Genomic DNA, 26611 nt, shown 5'->3' with positions numbered 1-26611 from the left:
TGCAAACGCGAAGTGCGCAACACGCGTGAAACACACCTGAGCAACACATATACACAGGTGCGCAAATACCTGGAAACCACAATATCCATGGAATATTCTGGGTATTTTTGCACGGAGAAGAATGTATTTAAAATGTATCTCACACATTCACATCCCTGAAAGGTGACCACGTGCCATTGGACGTGCCATTGGCTTGCTGCCCTTATGGATCGCCAAGTTCTTTTTCACCACCCAAAGGATCCTCGTCCAATATATACAATACAATGATGAAAAAAGGCAGCGTTAGGCCGAGCAGGATTCGAACCCACGACCACCCGGTCCGTAGCCGGGCATTCTATCCAACTGAACTATCGGCCTGAGGTCACCCACAAAACCGCACTCCTATTCTCTAATCGAAGTCCCATATATAGAATGCATGAAAAAGCACCACAGAACTAGGCCGAGCAGGATTCGAACCCACGACCACCCGGTCCGTAGCCGGGCATTCTATCCAACTGAACTATCGGCCTGAGGTCACCCACAAAACCGCAGTCCTATTCTCTAATCGAATCCCATATATAGAATGCATGAAAAAGCACCACAGAATTAGGCCGAGCAGGATTCGAACCCACGACCACCCGGTCCGTAGCCGGGCATTCTATCCAACACTTGATAGCCGGACTCCAGTGGTAGTTTTGGTGTCTGGATAAGAGATCAGCTTCAGGGTATATATCTTACGTTGAAAAAGCACCACAGAGTTAGGCCGAGCAGGATTCGAACCCACGACCACCCGGTCCGTAGCCGGGCATTCTATCCAACTGAACTATCGGCCTGAGGTCACCCCCAAAACCACAGAGCTACTCTCTAAACCTAAAATTCTGTAGTCTTTTCTCCATGGAGGAACCTCGTGTAAAAGTGTCCTCCATCTTCACCAGTACAAACACAAATAGGTATTTTGTGAACTGAAATCTTGGGATACAGGGCTTAGACGTTAGCGTTCAAACGTGTTCATGCAGGTGCTTCTGCAATGAAACCAGGGCATTCGTTACATTCAATCAGCATACCCGCCCGAAATAGCAGACGCTGAATCAGAAGACGGCCTGGATGTTCCTCAACTATATTCCACAATAGGAAGAGTGGGGAGGCTGGACAGGGGAACGCGGCACAACAGCAATCCTAGCAGAGAAGTACAACAGCAGCTCTATTGAAGCCAGAAATCTTAGTCCCCACTTCCCATCCCAGTGTTGTGTAGAGCGTGTGTAGAAAAGTTTTGCAATCATGGGAACTGCTGCACCTCTCTGTAGTGGCCTTCCAAAGGCTACGTTCAACTGGTCGTGTTTTCGAGGGGAACATGGTTTGCTCCCCGCATAAGGAAGCCTAAAACGCAACAATCAACAGTGCATCTCACGAAATGTTTAAGGCGAGCTTAAGGCTTGTCGCAGTCTCGTACCTCCTGTTGCCCTTCAGCTGGAACAAGGAAACGAGTTGGCGATTGAATATCTCCTGGCAGGTTGCTTGTTCCAGCTGAAGGGCAGCAGGAGGTAGAGATATTGAATCGCCAACTCCCCAAGTTTTATGAGCCGTTAGGGCAATGGTGGCCTGTCAGCTGGTGCTGTGTTTCAATGCGCCTACCCCAGGTCTCGCAACATTCATTTCTTACGTTCAGGGGCACTTCTTACACATAGTTGTACCGCATGATTTACCGTAAACGTCGCGAGCTGGGAGGTCCGGAATCACGGCTGGGAGGTCTGAAGGATGGCCGTGATTAATCACGAAGGCGTTCCCTTGAAGGAAAAGGAAACGAATTCTACCCATTATATTTGTGGCCCACATGCTCTGATCGACTCTCCAGGAACACACAGGGGAATGTGGGAAAACCAATCTTCAGACAGAGCTCCATAAACATCTGGCCCTTTTCTACCAGAGCACAACAAGGGAACTCATCAGAGAGAAATGACGCAGACAGCAACTGCAACACGTTCTGCCAATGCAAGATGAAGTCTACAATTAAATATAGAATATACGTATTATCATAATTTTAGATGCCTTGTCGAGTGAGTAGGAAGATTCGAGATCATCGGCCGAGGCACGCTGACACGGGTATGGGCTAACAGACCGATGGGGCACAGCATTCTTTGCCGTAAGTCATTTTCAGCAGGCGATGATATGGCCGTGCATGTTGGGTCCATCCACGAAGACGTAAAGCACTCAGCATACTCCCACTAGTGAGATGTCTAATCTCAACGAGACATGTTACTCGCAGATTCGAGCGAAGCATTAAAACAGAACAGTGCACAGGTGAGAATATAGTGCGCGAGCACTACAATGCATCTACTAATGAGCTTCTACAGGACTGCGCGGTACACAAATCACTAAATAATGTTAGTTCTAAATATAATCTATTAGGCAAAAGCGTAAGGCCAACCGCCTACGAGTGCTCAGCATCCTGTAAGAGCTTTTGGTTAACTGCTTAGTAGAGGAATTCAACTCTATAGCAAAAGAGGCAGATCTTTTGCGGAGATACATGGACTAGAATTTGTTTTACAGTCTAATCCGTAGAGGGGCTAGTGGCAGCTCAGAGTCGCTGACGCACTGCAGATAATGCACCCCTCCCCCACCCCACCCCCACCCCCAAAAGCCTTTTTGCTTGTCTCCGCCTGAAAGATCCAAGTCCAATATATAGATGGCATGATGAAAGACTACAGAACTAGGCCGAGCAGGATTCGAACCCACGACCACCCGGTCCGAAGCCGGGCATTCTATCCAACTGAACTATCGGCCCGAGGTCGCCCAGAAAAACGCAGGTCTAATAGCTCATCCCATATGTTTTGAAGCCTTCCAAGAGTTTGTCCTCAAGTGGATGGTTGGAGCACTCAAAGAGGCTTCGAAGTGCTAGACGCGTTTAGTACTTCACTAACACGATCCTGGTGTCACAGTTGTTGAACATATGCACAACACAGACACAATACGCCTTGGCTCACAGCAACAACAAAATATACTTGCTATTCTCACATTCCCGAGAACCGTGAAAGCTGAACAGTGCGCATGTGACAGTCCAGCTCCCCACCCTTTTTGGTTGTCTCTACCTATTGGAAAACATGCTAAAACAAGAGAGGACTAGGCCGAGCAGGATTCGAACCCACGACCACCCGGTCCGTAGCCGGGCATTCTATCCAACTGAACTATCGGCCTGAGGTCACTCCCCAAACCAAAGAGCTAATCGGTAATCCTAGACTCCTAGGCGAGATTCCGTCCACATTCGCATCTCCGCATGCCACTGTTAATGGCGAACACACTTTGAATTCAAGGTACCCGCCAGTCCATTCAGCGGATTACGTGTTGCGAAAGGGCCGGGTTTGACAGCGTTCTGTCTCTTGATGCCGGTGTTCTGCAGAAGTACGCATTGCCCTGCCCATCCTAACCACAAATTCCCATCAACACTACCTGACGACTCACCTTCCATGCTCAGCTAGAGTACGAATGTCTCATTTTTCCAACGCTAATCCTCGGTGTCCACCATAGGCTCTGTGCCACAGCGGTGTGTTAAGTAGTGTTAACTCCTCCTCCCATCTCAGCTCGGATGGGACTGCATCCTCACAGGTATCTAATGAGGAAACCAACTTAGTAGAAAACAAGAATTGCCCCCACCCGTTGAAAAGACAGAAGCCAGTGTCTAACTGGTCGGGCATCAGGACAGCCCAAAAGATATCACATTGGAGGCACCCACAACTAGCAAACAAATACAAACGAAAGCTGACAGACAACAGATAACATACTTTTCATGGAAACATTGTAAACACGAAGTGAACCACACAAGATATCAGTTATTGTTAGCAGCCGCGCGAACACGAACTGCTGATCAGAAATTCTGCTGTGGAGCCACCCTCTAGGGGCGGGCCTAGCCAATCACAGGCCGCTGAGTGCAATGCGCTGCTCATAGCTACGACAGGGTGATGCGGGAGCCACCCCGAGCGCCAGCCAAGTAAGTTTAATAAGAGAGGCAGGAGGACCCCCCACCCCCAGGGCAGCTGAACTGCGTATAGGCCTCGGAGACCACTCTTGCCGCCATACGGGGATTATGCTGAGGGCCTCCGTATCACCTTTAAAACATCCTCTGTGGTCTCCTAAAAACATTTGCGGATGTGTACAGCCTTGCTGGGGCCGTCGTTAGCATCTAGGCGACGGGAAGTGCTGTCATCCGATATCCATGAAGCGAGTCCTGCGTTGATGAGGGGGGAAGACCGGGACTTACAAGGATTCAAAACGAAGAAAAGGCGTTAGTGAGACCCCTTAAACTTAATTAAGGACGGCGTAGTTGTGCAACAGAATCAAAAAACTGGAGCTCGGAACCGAAAAAGATGAACTTCCCTCCAGTTATCAGGGTTCCCGTTATAGGCGGCTCACCAGTCTTTTTCTGGGGGAGAGAAACAAACTAAAGAAGTTACTGTGCACACGTTTGCAAGCACACTTGAAAGGGAATCCCATGTAAGCGCAATCAAGTACGCTGTTGCTGCATGCGCGACGACTGCAGACAACTTTATGTGCAGCGGAGAAAATTACCATTCTGGACAGCTGTGTTTTTACGAAGATTGAACAGGTTGTACAGGTTGTTTCTGTTGTCCAACTAAATAAGTTTACAAATATATTTAGCAACAGTTGCAATTCATCGGATAGCACCCTTTCCGGGACTGCAATACCTGGCGTACAGGGGCTGCCACACTTCCCTCGTTCTGGTCGGCCTCTTCGGAGTTGTGTCAGTAATGATAATATTTCCTTCCATTCGACTTATGTTCCAGTTATGCTAACATGTTGTTTTTTCGCCCTTGCAAAAGCTAGTCCTGATGCAGTTAGTCCTTCTACCGGCACGAGCTGGAACTGGCTCAGCAGATATGCTAGGTGTAGTTGGTGGTCGGAAGGCCACGCTAGGGGGCATTTTGCTTACTTTGAGCATGCTTCATCTATTTGTGCCCAATTCAGGCGCCTCTAGGATATATACTAGATCCAACCAGAGAAAATGGGGGTTTCCGGAATAACATGGTAACGTACTGCATAGATTTTATCTTCTGGTTGCTTTCATATCCACAAACTTCTTTAGGGTCCTCAGCGAAGCCCATGTGCGATCATACGTGGGGAATTCACGGCGTGTCTTGCATGATCTGATGGCGATATTGTACAACGTAAAAGTCCTGTATCGTCGCAGTACGGGCCATTTCCCCAGGGTGATGACATTGCCGAACTGGCCTGCTGCCCTTGAAGTGGAGCCGCAGACACTAACCCAACCGATGGGCTGGTATGCTGCATCACCTAGGCGTAGCTTCAGATATTGGCTGCATTTCATAGCCCGCGCCATATAATGGCACCTTTACAGCAATATCAATAGGCTGGGGTAATATAGTACCTCTAAGCTGGTTCGCATATGCAACTTGTTTCAACTTCGTCACTACTATTGGGCCGCATGTTGCAGGTGGGCCACCCCTTTCGCTGGCTCTCTGGCAGCTTTGCTGAAAATCACGCCTCTCCAAGGTAAACTGCCTCTACATTCTGCATCATTCAGATCACGGCAGCCCTAAACGTATTGTTGATGCCCTCATGTAGAGGAGGAACATCAGCCGAACACGGAAAAATAACCAGGATTCTACCCATAACTTAGGAGACAGGAATTTGGATGGGCAACATGCCCCATACATGGCATCAAACCAAAACATCAGAAATCAGGACGTGCTACTTGTTAGGTTTGATACTCTGTATCTGGAACGCTGGAGACATGACTCAATTGGAGCAAACAAAGCTTTTGGGGGTATGGTGTTCTCGGATCCAAGAATGTGTGCAGTTAGTAGCCACCCAAGGCCCACCGCCCACCGGCCTCCTTGGGTAGCAGCACCTGCAGACCAGGTGCACAACCAACAGAGGGAGCACCTCTCTCTACAATATTGAACTTTGAGAGTTTCATTAGGTTTAAAGTGCTACCCTAGTGCACAACTGTGTCATGTACGGATTAGCACTTGCTTGTTGTTGCTCCGGCACAGTGGACGCTCTCCAGGTCATGGAAGTCTGCAAAGGCGAATATTGAAAAGGAGTGCGGAAACTTAACATAGAAAACTAACAAGAAGCCATTGGGATCAAAGGGAATATTTAGTTTCATACAGCACTTGAAACCAACATGAGCCAAGAACAGAGGCAAGACCGAAAATTCTTCGGGTTCGTTCAGCAGCAGAATCCATTACCATCCGAAGTGCCTCGTAGTTCGTCGCACTGTTCATACTCCTTGCCATCCTTTCCTCATGTAGCCTTGCTCGGGGCACCTTCTGAACTCCTCCGCAGTTATTATCCCACAACTTCGTTCTGCTTAGGGAACTGCTCCAGAGAGGACAGTAATGGGTTTTTGGACTTATGTCGTCTACTAATTGTTACAGCCATTGGTGAGCAGGAAGTAAAGTTTCCAAGGGTCATTCTGTCCCTAAAACTCTACTTCCTCTTGATTATTATATTTCGCTGTGTTTCCCACATGGTGCTATCATGCTTAGGGGAAGTTCTCAAACGTAACCAACAAAGGGAATGTGCAGCGACAATGTCAAAACTATTAAGATAAGACTAAAAAAGGCAGTAGAACACACATCAGTCCCCCCGGAAACCTGCTCCCAGCTTCCAAATGGCCTAGAGCTGCGGGAAAAGTGTAGGCTTGCAATGTGGTGTAACGCATTTTCCTGCAGCTGTCCTTACAAGGCAGTCCCACAAGCAAGAATAGGCATGCTCCATTTTGCTGAGTGCTTCAACGCTGTATCCAATAGATGAACGTTTACCTGGCACGAAGTAGCTAGGCCGCGCGCAAGTAGGAACTAAACGCACCAAACCCAAACCCGCTACGTTACAAAGGATAGGTGAAGCCTTCGCCTCCGACCCCTGCCCTTCCAGGAAAGAAACTAATTGTTCAATATTCAGCGGTAAGGCGCCAAGGCCACCCTGGTAGAATCGCTTTGAGTGGCTCTGCCAGTTCTCGAACCCCCATATTCCCACACCCCATAAACCGCGATATAGCGGGATGGAGCATCTAGGGATATTGTGTTGTGCCCGCTTTACAGCATGAAAGAACCTGTAATCTTCCGTTATATAGTCCTTAGTATAAGATACTCTACTGGAACGTAGACTTTCAGGCAGCTTGGTGGGTACGCCAGACTAGACAGTGCACACGGGCTTGTCCAGCCCCGTATACTGCCACCAGTGTCTTGTTGGTCTACGGCGCAAGCTTGTTGGTGGATATTTAGGTAATTGAACTCTCTTCTACCTTAACTTGTTTTTCTATTATTATTTTGGAGTTTTTCCCAGAGTTCCAGGCCTACCGTAGTGCCCGGCACTACAAGCGGCAGCAGCGCGGCAGCGCAGCTTTCTGCAGGACTTGCGGCAGCAGCAGCCGCAGCTGCCGCAGGAACCGTCTCCTGGAGTGAGCAAGGCTCTCCTTCTTAGGAATTGTTAGGAATTGTTTTGTCGAGAGAAGCAAAGGCAGGCGCGACACCTGCTGCGCTTTTGTGGGCCCCGTGGCCTCGCAGCTTTCCTCCGTGCAGTTCTGTTGTTCCTGCTGCTGCAGCGCGTGCGTGGGTCTTCCAGCCCATCTTAGGATAAGAGGGGACGAGGCAGCGGCGTTGGAGGAGTTCCCCCTGCCGTCCTAGTCTCTGCCACGCGCTTGATTCTATCTGAGTGTACCGCCCGCGCGTGAGCTGGAGATGCCGGCCGCAAGACCTTCTGAGGGCCACTGCACGTCGCTGCAGGAGGCGCCTCACACCTGTACAGTTAAGGAGGTGAGCAGGGGGTACGGACAGTAATAACGGCACGGCAACCACTAGGAGCTGCAGCTACTACGAGTCAGTTGATGCCCTGCTGCGGGGTTTCCTTGGTTCTTGCAGGTGTTGGAGTACCACCAAACATCTTTGGAAACCGGTCTGTCCACTGAAGTCGTCGAGGAGCGCCTTGAACGTTTTGGGCCAAATGAGTTGCAGCACGAAGAAGGAAAGAGCATTTTCCAACTTATCTTGGAGCAGTTCCAGGATCTTCTCGTCAGGTATCCAGCTGTCCGTGTGCTCTTCCTCATGTTTGTTTCGTTTGATGTCCTCTATTTCTTTTGCCAGACTCTCTTTTGACCCTATAGGTGATTGTGGCGACTCCCGTCTGCCATACATACGTTCTTTTCGTAGCTGGTAGTGTTGTTGTTCACCACTCTGTGGGTGGCTGCATTTGTTTTCAAGAGCTTCATGTGCCTGTTCGTATTTATGCCTGTCAGGATTTTATTGGCAGCAGCAGTAGTCAGTTTTGTATTGGCGGTTGTCGAGGGGGGCGAGGGAGGTATCGCAGCTTACGTGGAGCCGCTTGTGATTCTCATCATCCTCTTCCTTAACGCCGCCGTGGGGGTTTGGCAGGTGTGTGTTCGTTGGTGCTTGTTGCTGCTGCGTCCCCGCAGCAGGTGCTGCTTACGCTGTTTGAAGCTGTTATCCTATTGTCTTTCTTGGTCATTCAACGCAGCGCGAGTGTAGCTACTTCTGGTGCAGGAGTCGAACGCGGAGAAGGCCCTAGTTGCTTTGAAGCAGTTACAGCCGCAACAGGCTCGCGTCTGCCGCGCAGGAACATGGCGCTGTGTTTCTGCCGCGACGTTAGTGCCAGGTGACCTCGTGGACCTTCGTTGTGGGGACAAGGTCCCTGCGGACTGCCGCGTGGTGGAACTCAAGACGGCATCGTTTAGAGTGGAGCAGAGCCAGCTTACAGGCGAAAGTGTTGCAGTGCTGAAGGTAAAGTTGACGTTTTCTTCTTGTTTGCTGGTGTCGGGTGTTTGACACCTGCTGGAGGTGCATCATAGCTGAGTTTGGAGGCGGCAGCTCTTGAGCTCGTTGGCGTGATAAGCTGAGACCGCAAGAGAGGAAGAAAAGGGAGAAGGGGGAGGGGCGAAGGCGGAGAAGAATACCGTGTTAAGTGTGTTGCTTATGTGCTGTTGCGGTTGCTTGTGCTGTCGCTGCAGGACGCGGAGGCGTTGCCTGCGTCTATGCGCGACTGCGAAATCCAGTCCCAGCGTTGTCTGTGCTTCAGCAGCACGACTGTAGCCAGGGGAAGGGCCCTCGCAGTGGTTGTAAGGACAGGCATGGCCACCCAAATCGGTCTTATTCAGGCCGCTGTGCACGAAGCAGGAGAATCGGATGACACGCAGAGTCCTCTACAGCAGAAGCTAGATGAGTTTGGCGAAGCTCTTAGCAAGGTCATTTGCGCCGTGTGTGTCGTTGTATGGCTCATAAACATCGGGGTGAGCCGTCAGACCCAAAGTATATAAGCTCATTTGAAGCGCCGGCTGTTGCCGCTGCCTGGAGTACAAGAGGGAAGGTCATGGGCAGGCTCTATTTACGAATGCAAGCGTATTTAGTGAATTCGCTAGCTTGCGTGCATCATGTTGGCGTATGGAGAATAGGATGTATGGGAGCTCGTATTGCTTTTTGTTTTCAGCACTTCAGCGACGCTGTGCACGGGAGTGCGCTGCGGGGTTGCATATATTACTTTAAAATAGCGGTGGCGTTGGCTGTTGCTGCCATTCCCGAGGGTCTGCCGGCTGTCATCACCACTTGCTTGGCGCTTGGAACGCGGAAGATGGCCAAGAAGAATGCAATTGTTCGGAGGTTGCAGAGTGTAGAGACACTCGGATGCACAACTGTCATCTGCTCGGACAAGACCGGCACTCTGACTACGAACGAAATGACATGCGTCCGATTCTGTGTACTCGGCCAAAACGAATCAGAGGTGAGGGCGTGGCCGTGGTTGTTTCTGCTCCATCGATGCATTGTTGTACGGTTTCGCTGCTTGGTGTTGTCTCTGTGTTCATTCGTGTTGTAAGCGTGTTGTATTTGCAGAGACAATTAGATTTAGAGTGTGGAATGTGTGTTGGTAGGTTGATGTGTTCACCGTTGACGGTACTGGCTTCTGCGCCATCGGCAGCGTATCTAGGGAGATGCGGGGTGGCGTGAAAGGACCGCAGTCGCTGTCAGGGCATCAGGCGGTTTTGACTTGGCTCTGTCGCTGCGCCTCCATTTGCAACGAGGCCCACCTTAATGCCGCTCCGGGAGCGTCGGCAGATCACTACGAGCGGATGGGCGAACCCACAGAAGCAGCACTGCTGGTGCTTGTGGAGAAGCTCGGGCTTTTCTCCGATGAACAGATCGCCTCGCGAGCAAACACCAAACGCACGGATGCGACGCCAACACCCTTCTGGTACACTATTAATAAAGATGCTCACCAGTAGTAGCAACTGGGAGCGCCTGGACGTGGAGTATGATGGATAGCCCATACAAACCTTTTGCTGCGGCATGTGGTAGATTGCGGCCATTGGCCACTCCATAGGGCTCGGTGTATTGTGCGTATGTGTTTGCGCATGTTCAGCGACTATTGGAAGGGCGAATACAAGGACTTGGCCACCTTGGAGTTTAGCCGAGACAGGAAGAGCATGAGTGTTTTGTCTCGCAACGTTAAGACGAAGAACAACGAGCTCTTTGTTAAGGGTGCGCCGGAAACTCTTCTTACAAGGTGAGCTGAGGTATCAGCCGCAGGGCAGCAAATCGCAAGCCTGTGTGCAGTTGTGTGGGTGGTAGAGAGTTTTTCCTGAGAACTCTGTTGTCAGTTCTGGTTTCTGGCGCTGCGACTGGTGCGTCTTTTAGGTGTGAGACGATGATGCTTCCGGACGGCAGCGTAGTGCCTCTAACGGAAGTGGCACGTAAAGTGATCCTAGCAGACGTCGCTGGGATGGCCCGTGGGGCTCTGCGCACGTTGGCTTTGGCTGTTCGTTTGGATGCGGGTCCGCTTGCTACCTATGGGGAAGACGAGGCGAACCAGACGGCCTCACGCAACCTCCTTGAGGATCAGGCAGGATATGCTGCCCTCGAAAGCAGCCTCTGCTTTATCGGTGTTGTTGGCCTCTTCGATCCTCCTAGGCCGGAAGTGGGCAACGCCATTTTGCAGTGCAGAGGTGGGTAGGCATACGCGGTGTAAGGCACTACTTAAGCTAGGAAGCACGTCGTCGCCATGCCCATTAGGAGGATTGGTCTTTGTGTAGCTGGCTCGTTTGTTCCGATAAAAAGGCGGAACCGCAAAAAGTAGCTGCACTGCAACATTTGGGCCACCATTTGGGACGAGCTAACGTCGCGAACGCCGGTAAATTTTATCCTCGGGGGCCAGTGCTTGGCTTTTGTGTTTTCAGAAGCCGGAATACGCGTAGTGATGATTACTGGTGACAACAAAGACACTGCCGAGGCAGTGGCTGATCTAGTGCACATCCGCGAAGGCTTCGACAAAACATTCCCGTCGTATACTGGGAAGGAATTTGAAGCACTGTCCGCATCAGAGAAAATGAAGGTTCTCTCCTCTCGTAAGCCTTGCGACGTTGTATTTGACTCGTTGAGACAGTTTCGGCTTGCACACTTGGTGGTAGGCAAAAAGCGGATAGGGCTCGATTCTGGAGACTGTTTCACTGCGTGTTGTCTCTGACAGCGGGTGGTGCTATTTTCTCTCGCACGGAACCCAAGCACAAACAACTTATAGTCAAACTGCTCAAGGAGTTGGGGGAAACCACAGCAATGACGGGGGACGGAGTTAACGATGCGCCTGCGCTGAAACAAGCAGATATTGGGGTTGCTATGGGCATAGCAGGCACAGAAGTGGCTAAGGAGGCGTCAGATATGGTCCTGGCAGACGACAACTTCAGCACTATCGTTTCTGCTGTCGAAGAGGGCCGGTCTATTTACAACAACATGAAGGTTAGTAGATGTATTTCCACCTAAAGTGCCCCTCTACCTTGCACTCCTCTTCTGGGTGCGTTTCTGTGCGGGACAATCTTGAGTAGTTGGCACTTTGTGAAGATGTGCACCGCGGTTGCTTATAGCGTTTGCGTAGGCATACGTCTGAATGTGTTTGTGTCATTTTGAAGGCTTATTTCCTCGCATTATTGCTTTTGTATCTTCAGGCGTTTATTCGGTACTTGATTAGCAGCAATATTGGAGAGGTCGCCTCCATTTTCATGACCGCAGCTCTTGGGGTTCCTGAGGGCCTTACGCCGGTTCAGCTACTGTGGGTGAATCTTGTGACAGACGGGCCTCCGGCTACCGCTCTCGGTGAGCCGGGTGTAGTCAGTGACTCACCAGTAGCTAGTTGCTCACCGCTCTTTTGTCCCGTTTTTGCCATGTGGAGTGGGTCTACTAGAAATAGACAGTGTTGCCCCTAGGATAATGTGTATCTGATTTGCAACACAGGCTTTAACCCAGCGGATGACGACGTGATGAAGCGACCTCCGCGTCACCGTGACGACCGGTTGATCAGCACTTGGATCTTCTTGCGATATTTGTTGGTTGGAATCTATGTTGGGTTTGCAACAGTGGGCATCTTTGTCTGGTGGTATGTCTTCGGGACAGACCCTGCAGACACACACACGCTCCTTAGTGTTCCGCAGCTCATGGCGTGGGGTCGGTGCTCCACGTGGAAAGGTTTTAATCCCGTGCCTGTTTTCGGAATGCCCGAGAACGAGCCTTGCTCCTACTTCACAATCGGCAAGGCCAAGGTCAGGGAACACACCACAGACCCTACCAACCATTCTTCTAATGGGTCCATAGCGAAGTTCAGAGCTGCCTATTCCTCTAGCGGTCTGCTCTTGCCCGTACTGATTCACGCTGATTGATAGACAGAGCATTTGCTCATTGGCTACATTACGGATCCCGCGAATTCATTTTGCAGTTCGGTTCTCTGCTTTCTGGTTTCTCTCAGGCCAGTACTCTCAGTTTAACTGTATTAGTGGTTATTGAAATGTTCAATGCATTTAATGCTCTTTCCGAGAATCACTCCCTTCTTCGCATGCCTCCCTGGGTAAGGAGTGGCACAAATGTAGTCAGCATGAATCCCTCCGACTTCCAGTGTCTACAGCCTATAGCGTATGGCCCGAGTGGAGTAGGGTTTACTTGCTGAGGACCTGCTCCCAACGATAATTGAGGGTGATTGCACTGCTTGCCAACCGTTTATGTGCTTAAATATTTCCGTGTATGTTTCATTGCAAATAGCAAAATGGGTAGGTGTAATTGTGCTGTTTACCGCTTTATTTGACAGTGACTTCATACGTTGAGGCATTTGTGTGCCTTCAGGCAAATCCGTACTTGCTTCTGGCAACTGCATCTTCACTCATTGTTCACTGCGCCATCCTTTATATCCCGTTCCTTGTAGGTCGATCATAGTTGTAGGCGAGGGGACGACCGAGTTGAACTTTCATTTCAGCTTTTGGAGACCCTTTGCAACTCCTGATGCAAAATTTTTCAATTTCTGCTGGGCCCTCTTTGCTTCCGGTTTTCGACGATGGCCTGCAATGGATGTGCGTTTTCTGCTGCAGCGCCGTGTCTTCGGCGTAGTCGAACTCACTGCAATGGACTGGGTGTATGTACTACTTTGGTCCTTCCCGATTATTATCCTTGACGAGTTCCTCAAGTTTCTCGGTGAGTTGTTAGCAAGAGCACGTGAATGTTATTTGCTGCTGTCAGTTGCAGGCACTCCGTGTGTTCTTGGCCTAGCTAGGGGGCAACATGAATGCATCAAGCCTGCTTAGATATTGGACCATCCCCATTTGTTTAGATGAACATCAGATGAACATCGCGTTTCGCGTGGTTCCATTATGATAAAATCATTTTCAGAGTTTAATTCTAAATGATAATATCGGCCGGCCGTATGCAGTTGGTTGTTGGGATTAGAGTGAGCCTGTGTTCAGGACGTCGGCACTTTGCTCAGCAGCGCGCTGCTGCTTTGAAGGGTGGTAAGAAGGATTAATTTCTGCACGCGTGGCCTGAAGGGTTTAACACGTCTACGTCGCCAGGCGAATGCGGCTGAACGGGGCTTGGCGGTAAGGCCTCGAACACCCCAGTTCGCCTTGAGCATAGTTGCTCGCCAAAAAAGTACTTTGTGTTCTTCCTCGTAAAACTTGAGGGACCTGGGACCAGGGCATAGCACGTTTTCTGACCCGAAAACAGCTCTGGAGGGGCAGTGTCAAATGGCAACCAGCCGTGTCGGTTAGCCTCAGTGGCCGAAGTTCGATCGCCACTGTTAGGAATGGGCGGATTCCTACTTTGTGCCGTGAGGTGGCCTCGAGTCTCAGGAAGGCGAGTAATTGGGGGTGAAGCGGCAAGAGCCGCGGGACTTGCTTCTTTAAAGGAACGCATGTTGTCTTTCATCACACCCTAGAGGGGGAGAAGGCACATATAGCCGAGTTACTAGGACGTCGGCGAGTACCCAGGCAGAGGGCTGTGTGGTATTTTAGTTCCAAAAGGCACATAGCCACTTGCAGACGCTGAATATTTTTGACTGTCTGCCGCTCATATCAGTAAAACAGGATATTCTACACCAAAAGAAAATATCAGTGGCGGCTGATTAAGGTGGCATTTCTGGTGGGCGGAGTATTGGTAGAAGAGTTCTTCCACACCTGTTGTTGCAACAATGTAGTTCATGTATTGCATTTGAGCACAAGGGAGTACAATGACTAGGTGGTCACATAGCGCTATCGCGCAAGTTGTTCGAGTGCAGAATCTAGTTCCCCTCTTGGTAGGAAGCAGATAATGATAATTCATCGACGTATAATCATAATGTGGTAAGATATGTGTGAAACACACTGCGCGCTTTCAGGGAATGGCTGTGAAGCACCAATTGCCACAGACACATCAGTACCTGTCTGACAGCCATTACTGCCTATCTATCTGTGACGTTATGGCCACCGACAGAGCCCCGTAACGTGTAGTCCTTTCCATTGCTCCTGGAGTTGATCTCAGAGGAGTTGACACTGCCAATATATAGAGCGGAGACGCAGCAGACCTCTCAGTTTCCTATTTTAGGCAGTTGGGCTCACGTATGTTTTCCCATCTTCTGACCACACGGTAAATAAGTCTACAAGGTGGACGCAGTAACTAGACTAAGCTTCAGGGTACCTAGGTTTTGTAATTCTGCGTACGAGTTTTGCCTCAAAAGGGAAGCAATGGCTTTGCCTGTGGAGGGACCATCGCTACTTTGGGAGCACTGGCCTGGAAGTCGCTGGCCAAAAAGCAGAAGGAAGAACCCACAAAAGAGGCTATTAAAGCGTCTATTACTTGGTATTTCACTTGAAACAGCAGCATTTCAATGTCGAGGATATTTTGCAGGTAACTGGTCCGCTGCGGACCGTCAACGGGCTGGTGATTGCGGCGCCGCCAGACCCCCCCTCTGGGCGTCAGGGTCACTGGAGGAGGTATGAAGGGGCAATATCTGTGTTCCTAGAGCAGCAATCGGTTTCGCATTTAGCTCGCACGCTGATTTGTCTGTTTAATAGTCTGGAAGTCTTGAAGCTATGGTGCTATATCAAGGTCACCCACCACCAAGAACTGAACCAACTAATGGTCATCTCATCGTCTTCTCTCGCGCTTGTTCCGCGCCTCGCTGCAACATCAGCCTCTTTTCTATATCTGTTCGCTGAAACAATGCAGCCCTATTTTTAAATCGCCAGACAGGTACTATAAACACCTTCTGTTTGTTTTCTTTGACTCCAGCACGGAACCGGCGCGCGTTGCCCTTTGCAGGAATCCTTCGCCTCCAACGTTGCACATTCCCTGAAGATGGCCTCTGCAGGTGCAGCAAACTGCTCCGCCATTACTCCTCCCGAGCATGTCGTCTCCCCTTCTTCTTCGCAGCCCTTGGCGGCGGACTCAAGGGCGGTGAACTCGCCCAGTTCGCGATCGGTTCTCAGTAATCAATCCCGTGTCGACGTCCATGGCACCAGCGAAGGTTGCTACCTTGTGACTATGGGCCTGTGTGCTCGCGTGCGGGCCAAGAACGCCCAGGTAGCAGCAGCTGTGGCGGCGGACGCTGCTGCAGGAGTCGCTACGGAGTCTGGCCATTCAGAAGCTGCGAGAATCGGGTCACTCTACATTAGCGCTGTCCCCGCACAGAAGCACTCGCAATATCTCGACCACAAGTCCCGTGAGCCGCAGCGACAGCAGCAGCAGCAGGCCCCACAGTCTCCACAGCTCGCCTCTCCCCTTCGTGGGGTGCAGGCACACGTGCCGCAGCCGCCTCCTCCCTCTTTTTGCACCATCCACCTCGAAAATTCCCATGCCTACGGTGCGGACAGTGCAGCTACAGAGGCCGTGATCGGCGCGGTGGCCAGAGCAGCAGCAGCAGAAGTATCCCTACCCCCAGCTGAGGTCAGCGCTGACAATTCATCGCGTTCAGGGGACCCCCCACAGAGCCCTGATGGTCCCTCGCGAGAGAAAGAATCAAGAGGAGTAGTGGGCGTCGATTTGCCAGACTTAAAAAACATACCACTGGCTATCCGCGTGCCTCCTTATGGAGAACATTTGTTGTACGAATTAAAGCAACTGCGGCATTTCTGGAGGGTGGATCTTCGCCAGCGAGACTGGCGGCAGGTTTTTGTTTGCTCGTACTTTCCCAACGCAATCGATCCTGCGTTTCTGACCCTTCTACGGATCTTCTGCTGCATTACAGTTCTGGTGCTGGAGTGCTTCGCGTCAATTCAGGGGTACCGAGAAGTGGGCAAAGCCCAGATGCTTTATTTCACGAACTGGAACAGTCTGCTAGTTGCCGCCGGATTCGTCTCCCTCACAATCACCTCAGTAATTGCGTGCATGAGCTTCGCTGCCCCCCTGAGGCAGCGGTCGGACAGCACGAGCGACCCGCAGCACGATCAGCAACATAGGCGCCGCGTGCAGCTGCCACATGAACAACAGCATCACCAGCGGCAGAAGCAGCAAAAACAAGCGCAGTTTTTGATGAATCCGGTGGAGGAGACATCGTCAACGTACTCCCTCAACTGCAGCCAGTCAAACTTTCCAAACACAAACTCGCGCGAAAGCAGCACTTGCAGTTTGGGTTTCTCTGCTCTGGAATTTGTGGCTGTGGACGGCCGCCACCCGCGGCCAACGTACAGCAGCAGCAAAGCAGCATTGTTACCGTGGCTGGTGCTGCAGCGGCAGCATCTCCTGCAACAGCAACGACAGCCGCGAAACTCGCGGGTCCTCTGCCTTGTTCTCGAAGGATATAGAGACCTCATGGCGGACAGCCGGTATTGTGTTGAGGGGATTTTGTTGGCCCCGAATCCGAGCAACAGATCCGTCTCTCGAACATCTTCAGGCGTAGGAGAGACGGGCTCTCGGCTGCTTTTTTGTCGAAAGAGAATCACTGACAGTCAACGCGGCAGCAGCTGCTCCCCACGGGTGTCCATGCCCTCGCACACGCTCACGGCGTGGTCGTCAGGAGCAGCAGACAGCGGGCCCACCTGTTCTACAGGGAGCAGAAGTGCAGGAGAGCGTCCTGGATTTTCAGGGTTGGATGGCACGCCGATAGAACCAGCAGAACAAGAGCCAATAGCAATAGCATCGGCAGCGGCGACAGGAGCGGCAACAGCAAAAAGGGGAGCCTCCACGGCAGCAACACCGGTGGAAGTGCCATGGTTCGTGAAGGTGACGTGGATAGTCCACAACCTTCAGCTGGTGGCATCGCTGGGCGTTGCTGCAGTTTTCTTTTCCCTTTTTAAAGCCGAAGACGTCCAGTTTCCAGGGTCATGGGTTACGGTGTGGAAGCACGCGGTGCTGGTCCTCCTCACATTGTTGCACGCGTCGCTCCTCTCTCGAATACCCTGCCCCATGAGACATATGGGCTACACTATTATCTTGTTTTTCTGTTACCTGGCCCTGCAGCTCTGTGTCTTTATCTTCAAAGTTCCTAACGGGCAAGGAGGAGTCGGTTATGTGTATAAGGTGTTTTGCCTGTCCGAGCCGCTGAAGGCGATGATTGTGTTGGTGTCCATTTTCCTTTGCTGCTTCCTCATGCACCTTTTCCTGTGGTCTATATCACGCAAGCGTTGCTTGTACGTCGACCCACCTCCCTCAGTTTCGGTCACCGCGCTTCAGCTCAAGCGCAGCATCAGGTATGCTGCAGCAGCAGCAGCAGCTGCTGCTGCAGCGGAACAAATGGCAAGCGAATCCTCAGCAGCAGCAGCCAATGCCGAAACGCTGCCCAAAGAGAGCCTGATTCGCCTAAGCTTGCAACAGCACCCCTGCTGCAGCGAGCAGGCGTCCACTGGAAACCCGGACGGACGGCAAAGCGGCAGCAGCACGGGTCGAGACGGACATCAACCCGACGACAAACGAGGTCAGCAACAAGTGCAGCCGCAATGAACACTTGCTCAAATACAGCTGCAAACAATTGCTGCAGACCCAAAAGAATTAAGACCTCGTGCAGCACAGATCCCGTGCACGGGGCAGTTGACTTACCAGCGGTGTCACGGCCAGCTGTGAGGCCCTGGCTAATGAGTGTTCACTTTCCATTAGCAGTTGTCATGCATGTATCTAGGGGAGCCTGAGGGCAGACATACGCTCCAAGACTAGCTGCTCTTGCAGCGGCACGGTGGGACTATGACAGGTACGGAATCCGATGCACTCTATAGCAGTAACGACACCGCTTCTGCCCGGGTAAGGCGTCTAATGCTCTTTTCTTGCCTGCCTGCTGCGGGAGCAGCGCCTGGTACTGCCGGCCTACGTTGTTGCTGCTTGTAGAAGCAGCATTGATTCAAGTTGCGAGCAGAAACTGAAAGCGCGTTGCAATTAGGGGCAGCGCCTCGACCCCATTGCATTCAAAAGCAACTGGTATTTGTGCATTCTGCACGAACACTAGAAACTTTTCGCAGCGTCGAATTGAACAACAGCAGCTCAGCAGACCCAGCATCCCGCCGAACATGAAAATACAGTAGAGACTGTCCAGTGTTGTACATATTAGACATTAGAAGTGTAGCGGGAAGACGATAAATATCCCGAAATTTGTGACTCCCAGAATAAAACAGGATCTTACCCCGGGGTGTTTCATTGAACCTGCCTGAAAATCTCTTTCAGCGACAAGTGTATTGCAATATGTTTTGGCAGCCCAGACGCTGCTTAATTAAATGCTTTATGTATGGTGCTGGGGACGAAGGGTAGAGCCAAGCGACCAGTTGCCCGAATATCAGTTCCGTGAATGCTATGAATCATTCTCCAATTCCACATAACTTCTGGCCTGTATATGGATAAGGATTCATGTACAAGACAAGAAGTATTTGCTGGAGATATGAAATTTACATGTATCGGTAGCTATGGATACTTTTTTTCTACGTTTTAAAATTAACGCAGCTGACACAGCCGGAAGGGGCCCTGAGCGCTTGGAGGGTAGGGGGCCCCACAGATGCAACTTTCCAGCTAAACAAAGATGTACAGTGATAAGTTTAATTTATTGAATTTAGTTTTTTGACTGTTTTTGCTTGGATACGCCGTGAAACACAGTTACTCTCACCGCCTGCTTCCAGAAGGCGGACGAACTCTGTTTGGTTTCTGGGCTTTCATACGACGGCTCCTGTTTTTGAAATGTAAAGGCGTTCCGGATGTTTGGTGTGTTTCAATAGGATGACCGGCGTTTTAGCCGCTGAAGGTGGCTGTAGGCTTCCGCTGCTGTGACGCCACGCGATCTCTGCATTTTGTGATAAAGTTGGACAGAGCTGTGAACTTCTCAGAATGCTGAGGAGGAGTTCGTCACCAGGAAAACCAATCAGATTAGCCAGCATCCAACAAAATATCTACTGTCCTGCTCGCTGATGTCGTATCTTCCCTGACCCTCTTTTTTGGCTCATTTTCTCCCTGATGAAGTGTCACGATGAACCTAATTCTGCTGCACAAGGAAGACCTCGTGGTGGAGGGCGGCGACGCATATGCTGTGCTTGAAGGGCGCCGACACATCCACTGCCAGCGGGTGTTGAAGGTCAAGGTGCGTTCGTAAATTTGCTCAGACACCCTCCTGCCCACCTATGCTCCTGGCTCGCCTTCATATCCGCTTGTGCCGCACCCTGCCTTCCCTGCACCTACTAGGGACGTCCTTTTCCGTGTTAAACGCGCTCACTTTATTACTCTCAAGCGCTCTACAACTTCCTTTTGCTCGAGAGACAGGAAAATTAATTGATAGGGTAGTTAATGCTACTGGCGCGTTTGGGGGCTGCTCCTTCATTGGGTGCCCCGAAGCGATGCTCTGCTGTATCTGTACATTTTGCGTTAAACACAACCAAATTGCGAGCAAATCATTGTTTTTTCTCTTTGATGTAGGTTGGCAGCCGTGTGCGAGTTGGGGTGGCAGCCGCCGGAGTCGGGGAGGCGGAGGTGGTCGCCTGCGAGCCACAGCAGACTAGACTGAAGCTGCTTGAACGGATAGACTTGTGAGCTTCATTTCTGTCTCCCGGTCCTCCTGTGCTTCTTCGGGCCTCATGTGATGTGTTTAGGTTTCATGTGCTTGCCATCTGCTTTGTGCTGTATGCTGTATGCTGGTTTATGGAAGAATGCTGCTGCTTGCTGTGTGATATTGTCAGGGTAGCTGTTACACCGCCATGGGATAATGTTGAGGTAGACCTTCTCCTCGCAATGACGCGCCCTAAGGTTCTTGAACGCATACTGCAGGTAAACCCCGTGGCTTGTGCTGCTACTGTTCGTGCTGCAGGGCTTCTAGCACCTGCTGATACTGTCGCTAGTGGTTTTCCTGTTCATGCGGATAAGGGAAAGGAGGCAATTTGTGTGCCTATATGGTTTGCTGCTGCTGCTTCTTGTAGCAGCATGCCGTTATGCATTTTAACATCGAAGAAAACAAGTACACATTCGGGGATCTTACGAAATGATGCAGCAGCGCAAAAGGCTGGCCTTGCTGCATATTTCAATCATGGTGCGGGTAGTGTTGGTGCTTGTGTTTGCGTTTACATCTACATGTATACGTATATGCTTAGAGCGCATAATATGACATAAATATGCACAAATGCCGACATGCATACATAGAGGATGACTTGCTCTTCATAGAAAGCTATTCCACGGCGTGTGCGATTGTAGCTATTGGTAGTGGATTGTGTGATGTTTTGTGGGCTGCAGCTCTGTGCTGTCGTGGGGGTCCGCCGGATATTTTTGGTCTGTGCGGCGCGGACAGAGAAAGGTTTTTTCTCGTCTTCTCGATTGGCCGCTGAGAATCTTCTGGAGCAGCTTGTCTTGGGTGAGCCGTTGCTGCTGCGCGTTGCTGCTGCCTTCTGCACATCTCAGCAGGCAATCCACCACATATCGGCCGGTGCAGTATATGTAGAGAAAGAAAGCACGCAGCAAGAACAGCTGTGCAGAATAAGCCTCAACAGCATCAACAACAGCCACAGCTGCAGCACAACCAGAGCAGCAGCAGTAGCAGTAGGAGCAGCTTCTGCAGGTATTTCACGACTCCGTGGGCCGGTTGTGCATTTGCAGGCCTCGAACAAGGAATGGTCACCCGTCCCCCCGAGCTGCATGTGTTTGCTTCTTGGGAAGGTTTTTTGGCTGCCACAGCTGCTGCAGAAGCGTCTGCAGAAGCCGGAGGAGCAGAAACTGAGAAACAAGAACAAGCACCTAGAGCCACTGACGATGCCAATGTCTTTGCGCATTATTTGCTTCCCCCCCTTCGCCTCGTCGCCCATCCACACACTGAGTCGACCCTGCCGCAACTGCTTGTAAGTGTTCCAGCCTTTATTAGGTTGCTCCTGCTGCATATGTCATGCGGCATCTTGAATAGTGGATCCCTGTCTTCGTCTGGCCTGTTCCGCGCAGCTCAGGCCTGTTGGTGAAGCAGTAGGTCCGCAGCAGCTCCGGAACGACCAACGGGGAGACCAGCAACAGCAGAAACATCAACAACTGCTGCCGCGGGCTGGTGTGCTGCTAGCTGTCGGCCCTGAGGGAGGTTGGATTCCTTCTGAGATGGAGTTGCTGCAGAAGCAGCTGCGCTGTTTGCCATTCCGTCTGACAGACAAAGTCCTCAAGTGCGAGACGGCTCTGACAGCCTGTCTGACGCAGTTGACTCTCTGCTACGAAGACCCCATGTTCCTGCCTCTCCTGCGCTCCCCAGATCAAGTCTACGCAGCAGCACCAGCACCCAAGGAAGGAGCTGCAACCGGCCCTGGAGGGGCGCAAGACCCAGGAATCCCTTCTGATGTAGAACGGAGCGATACCCACAAACGCCAGGGAGAACGAGAAATGCTGAAGGCACCTGGGGGCTTTGTGATGAGCTTCCCTCGCAGATACAGAACCTGCAGAGAGGCAGAGGGGCAGCACCAGCAGGAGCAGCTCCAGCAGCAACAAGACAATCATGAATCTGCGTAGGTGCCTGGGCTGATGGTGATGCTGTAAAACCCGCTGCCCCATTGGGCCTTGACGCTGGCAGCACCAGCGGTAGGCGTTAGAGCAACAGCAGCAGCTACTGCTGCCGAAGCTACAACACTGCTGTGCTTGCACCGAGTGCTGTAGAATGATTCTAAAGAATTCTAGACAGAGACAGCACCGACTTGCCGCTCCAGATGTCTCTGGGTGCATGGGACGTCAGGGGGTCAATTTTCAACAAAAAGTGTAAAGACATGCAGCTAAACAACGACGCGATCGCCTCATAGAAACTTAATGTGCTTGGAATGCATGGAGCCGCTAGTTTGTGCAGGTGTCCTACAAGGGCCGTTTGCCTGGTGCGGCTGCTCATGCTACTGCTGGTGCAGCAGCAGCTGCTGATGGGGCAACAGCAACAGCGGGTCTTTGTTTGTTTCCTCGGGTTATGGCAGATGGTCCCTGCTGCTGCAACCATGCCGTCCGTGTCTTCGCTCTTATTGAATGAGTGGGGTGCTCGGCGCCCTCAACTATCAAAAATGCAAAATCTGAACTGGCTCCGTTACAAAACGAAAGAAAGCGGCAACATATCGACAACGGGCTCTGTCTTACGACGGGGATCATTTGCGTCAGATTACGTTCCGCTTGCGACTGGCTTCTGCTACTCTGCTGCGTTTTAGTTGATAACTGGGTATTATCTCCAGTTCGCCTAGCACTTCACACGCAAGGACAGACAGTCCCACCGCCTACAGGCCTTCGTAGACCTCGCCATTAAATCAAACGTATACCCGCTTCTAGATATTACAGTAAATAACACACCGTTGTACAATATCGCGTGGACGACGAGGGTATCGATCCCCCTACCTCTCGCATGCTAAGCGAGCGCTCTACCATTTGAGCTAGACGCCCGACGGACTCTCTGTGGAACAGTTCTCAGGACTAACAACGGAATCGCTAAATGAATGCTGCCAAGATCACCCATGCTGTAGCTTCTGTTGCAGAATTACGCAGACAACATGGAACTGTGCTGTTGGTGTACCCAGTAATGCCCTTTCTGAAGTTCCTCTGCTGCTTGCCACCTGTGGCAACAGGGACGAACTCCTCTTAGCTGCAAACGATAACGATACTAAAGGCTGCTACCACTGTTATTGTTATTACTGTTGCTGCTGCTGCAGGCAGTACGTAAAACACCACGAGTTGCTGATGTTACAGCAGCTGCAACAGCTGCAGCAGAAACATGTTGCTGTGGAACGAATAATCAAGATTGCTCTTCCTGTTTCTGCTGCAGCTGTTGCAGCTGCTGTAACACTAGCCGCTGGTGTTGCTGCAGCATGTCCTCTTGTTCGCCGGTCGATGGCAGCAGCAGCAGGTCTTCATCAGACCCTTCGTGTGCCTGTTGCTGCTGCTCCTGCAGCTCGCCTGTGCTTCTCCAAATGCGTTCCACGCTGCATAACAGGCACGTAGAGAGAGCACTATACACCAGCATTACGCCAAAGGCAGCCTCGGCCAGCAGCCGTCCTAGCCAAAGCAGCAAGCAACAACTGTGTGGACCAAAAGCAGCAAGAAGCCAAACGCAGCAATTGCAGCGGCAGAAGCGCACTCATAGAAGTCTCTCGCCGCTGCTGTCATGAGGTGCACAGACACCGGCCCGAGGCAAGCAACAAACCACTCGCTGCTGCTGGTGCTCCTCCGCGACCTGTTCCTCCGTGTGCTGCCGCTCGTGGAGCTGCAACTGTCAGATACAACAGGTATTTCAAGAGACGTTATTATGGACCGCAGCAACCGCGACACTCTCCTGCATGAGCAGCAACAGCTCCAACACATAGCAGGATCACCAACAATAGGAGCAGCAGCAACAGCAACGGCAGTAGCGGGCGAACATACGCCAAAGCCGATCCAAACGAACCTGCCAAATTGGCCCATTTCTGTTCATGCAAGCAGCGTGTACCCTCGCTGCGCTAATCAGGCTGCATGCATCTTCTCGACCCGTAGCAGCAACAAAAGCAGCAACAACAACAGCTGCAACAACAGTAGCAAACCTGCAGTGAGCGGCTGTTCCGCATGTCCCGATAAGGGCGACAAGCCCCAAGTCTCTTCGACTGAGCGCCTCCAGATTTAAACAGACCACATCCTTGACGCCTTCCTAGCACAATACCAACAGCAGCAGCAGCAACGTGGAGTTCGTTCGGGAAACAGAAGTTGGCACTAAGGGGTGCTGCTCTAACTGTCGTTTAGGCTTCTGCTGCCGCAGTTGCTGCCGCTGGTTGCTGTTTTACCTGAGCAAGAAGAGATTTGAATTCTTCCAAAGATGGATATTGGCCCTTGCGGAACTCCATGTCTCTGAGGCACGTAAAGAGAATCAGTGTCAGCATGCTGCCGCCCAGGCTGCTGCATATGCGCGCTGCTGTACTGCTGCTCTCGCTGCTAGGGCAGTTGCTGCTCATGCATGCACTGCTGCTGCTACCGTTCACTCTACTGGTGCTCCTACTGATGTTGTAGAGGGGAAAGCAGTCTCAAGAGCTAAGCAACCAGCAGAAGAAGCAGGATCAGAAGCAGAGACAGGGACAAAGCAGGACAGCTTACAGAGGAGGTGCTGCAGCCGCAGAAGATTCTGCTGTATCAGCAACTGGCCACCTGAAGCCCTTGGGCTGTTTGTGTACGGGATTAAAGTATGCCTTCCAGTCCTCTTCAAGCGTCCTTGCAGCATCATCCCATTCCTCCTCATCAGCAGCAGAAGCACCGCCAGTTGCTGATGCTGCTGCTGCTTGCTTGCCTCGCAGGTACTGCTCTGCCCTCTGCAACAGCAGCTCGCGATTGTCCCTGTAGAACCGCTGAGCAGGTGTTAGAGCAGCTTCATCTGTTTCGTTCCAAACAAACCCACCAGCGTCGCATGCTCTTGCTGAAGCAGTTGATCCTCCTGCTGCGTCTCCAGTTGCGTGCGGCCCTCCTGCTTCTGACGGTCTTGGTGCCGCTGCTGCTGCTGTCACGCTGGGAGGCAGCAGAGCATCGAAAGACTGCTGCAGTGCTCCACGCAATCCACCCTCTGTTGATTCAGCAGCAGCAACAGAGTCCAAAAAGCGTTTCTGTCTGTCTGCTGCTGCAGTGGCGGCTGCGGAAGCTTCCGCTTCATCAAGCATCATTTGCTGTTCCCTGGACAGAACGACCTCCGCACGTACCTGCACAGGTGGAGGTTCGTCGCTGTCGCCTTCATCATGGCTGCTGCACTTAGCCGTGACCCTGCTGCGGCTGCTACTATCGCTGATGCTGCTGCCGTTATTGCAGCTTGCGTAGCTGCTGTGGAGGCAGAATTCCTCATTTTCTTCGTAAGAAGAGGGGCAGGGATCTGCAAGGGCCTTCTCATCGCCTTCGATGCCACTGCTGCTAATGTTGCTGTGCTGCTCAGCTGCCTTCTCAGCAGCGGCCAGTTCTGCTAGGACGCGCTTAAGCGATTGCGGGTCCCGCAAAAAGGAAAACCAACGTTGGTTACCGCACTTGCTGCAACAGCTGCAACAGAGCAGTACACTTCTAGGAGTGCTGTTGCTGCTCCTGCTGCTGAGGAGGGAGCCACACGCTGCTGTGAAGCTAGCTCGTGATGTTGCAACAGAAGTGTGTTGCAACCGAAGCCTCATAGCGACTCGGCTTGCTGTCGCGCAATAACCTGGGGGCCCTCCCTTACTTGCAACAGGGGTAGCAGCAGCCATCGCTGCAGCCACATGCGTGCCCCGGAGCATCGCCTGAGCTGCGCATACACCCAGTGCCAAGAGATCGCTTCTGTGTCACTATTCGCTACTCTAAACCAAAACACTGAGGAGTTGTCAGTTAATGTAAATTCCTTACTACAGCCTTACGCTTGCTGCTGCTGGTGTCGATACACCTACGGTGGCTTCTTCCAACTAACGAATGCCCCTTCTAGTCTAACATTATGGGGAAAATCTCTTAAATATAACGAAAAAATTGATTACGACATGTTTCCGGATAGAATAACTACAGCCTCTCTTCTGAGTTGTAGCAACAGCCCCAGCAATACAGACAACAGCATGATGCATGCAGGCTCGTTGCAAGCTTGCTTGGAGCCCTGTTCATCGTAAAAGGAGAAATAAATGCAGTACTGTTCATTATTTTTGCCTCACAAATTGGAGCGATTGCTTAGGAGCTGCGCACCCACCCTTTGTCCACTATTTCAGATGCAGCAGCAGAAGCTGAATGCATAAGCAATACTATTCTTTGCTGCGGCACAAGCACAAGGACCTAGGCTTCCAGAAGGGTGTGGAGCATATGTTGCGCTGAAATGGGCTTATTCCATCCGCAACAATATCAGCAAGCAACAACGGGAGTGGCAACCCCTCTCCAGCAATTGCAACAAGGACAGCAGCAAAAGCAGCAACAGCAGTAGCAGAAGCAGCCTCAGTAGCCATTTTCAGATATTGTAGTGTTCATAC

General features: G+C 51.4%; 4 protein-coding genes across 4 annotated transcripts; 3 read left to right on the top strand and 1 right to left on the bottom strand.

Annotated features, from left to right (window-relative positions):
• Positions 1-7697: 7697 nt before the first annotated feature.
• On the top strand, positions 7698-13797 carry EMWEY_00001320 (calcium-transporting ATPase, putative; the record flags this gene model as incomplete). Its single annotated transcript, XM_013482639.1, has 16 exons — positions 7698-7772; positions 7878-8032; positions 8252-8387; positions 8517-8753; positions 8981-9259; positions 9457-9747; positions 9896-10215; positions 10384-10527; positions 10659-10966; positions 11198-11365; positions 11488-11753; positions 11960-12107; positions 12246-12550; positions 12754-12852; positions 13367-13469; positions 13739-13797. The coding sequence occupies 16 exons, from the start codon at positions 7698-7700 to the stop codon at positions 13795-13797; spliced, it is 3093 nt and encodes a 1030-aa protein (XP_013338093.1).
• A 1808-nt stretch (positions 13798-15605) lies between these two features.
• Positions 15606-18185, top strand: EMWEY_00001310 (hypothetical protein, conserved; the record flags this gene model as incomplete). The annotated part of the gene is made up of 1 exon (XM_013482638.1): positions 15606-18185. The coding sequence occupies one exon, from the start codon at positions 15606-15608 to the stop codon at positions 18183-18185; it is 2580 nt and encodes an 859-aa protein (XP_013338092.1).
• A 1501-nt stretch (positions 18186-19686) lies between these two features.
• EMWEY_00001300 (hypothetical protein, conserved) lies at positions 19687-22181 on the top strand (the record flags this gene model as incomplete). Its single annotated transcript, XM_013482637.1, has 6 exons — positions 19687-19797; positions 20130-20239; positions 20390-20477; positions 20937-21054; positions 21297-21535; positions 21633-22181. The coding sequence occupies 6 exons, from the start codon at positions 19687-19689 to the stop codon at positions 22179-22181; spliced, it is 1215 nt and encodes a 404-aa protein (XP_013338091.1).
• Positions 22182-23430: 1249 nt separating this feature from the next.
• Positions 23431-25903, bottom strand: EMWEY_00001290 (hypothetical protein, conserved; the record flags this gene model as incomplete). The annotated part of the gene is made up of 4 exons (XM_013482636.1): positions 23431-23617; positions 24212-24315; positions 24449-24659; positions 24756-25903. The coding sequence occupies 4 exons, from the start codon at positions 25901-25903 to the stop codon at positions 23431-23433; spliced, it is 1650 nt and encodes a 549-aa protein (XP_013338090.1).
• Positions 25904-26611: the final 708 nt, after the last annotated feature.

The sequence above is a fragment of the Eimeria maxima genome, genomic scaffold (genome assembly GCF_000499605.1).
Source record: "Eimeria maxima Weybridge genomic scaffold, Emw_scaff7, whole genome shotgun sequence".
NCBI classification, from domain to species: Eukaryota; Apicomplexa; class Conoidasida; order Eucoccidiorida; family Eimeriidae; genus Eimeria; species Eimeria maxima.
This window is presented reverse-complemented; position numbering and strand designations above follow the sequence as displayed.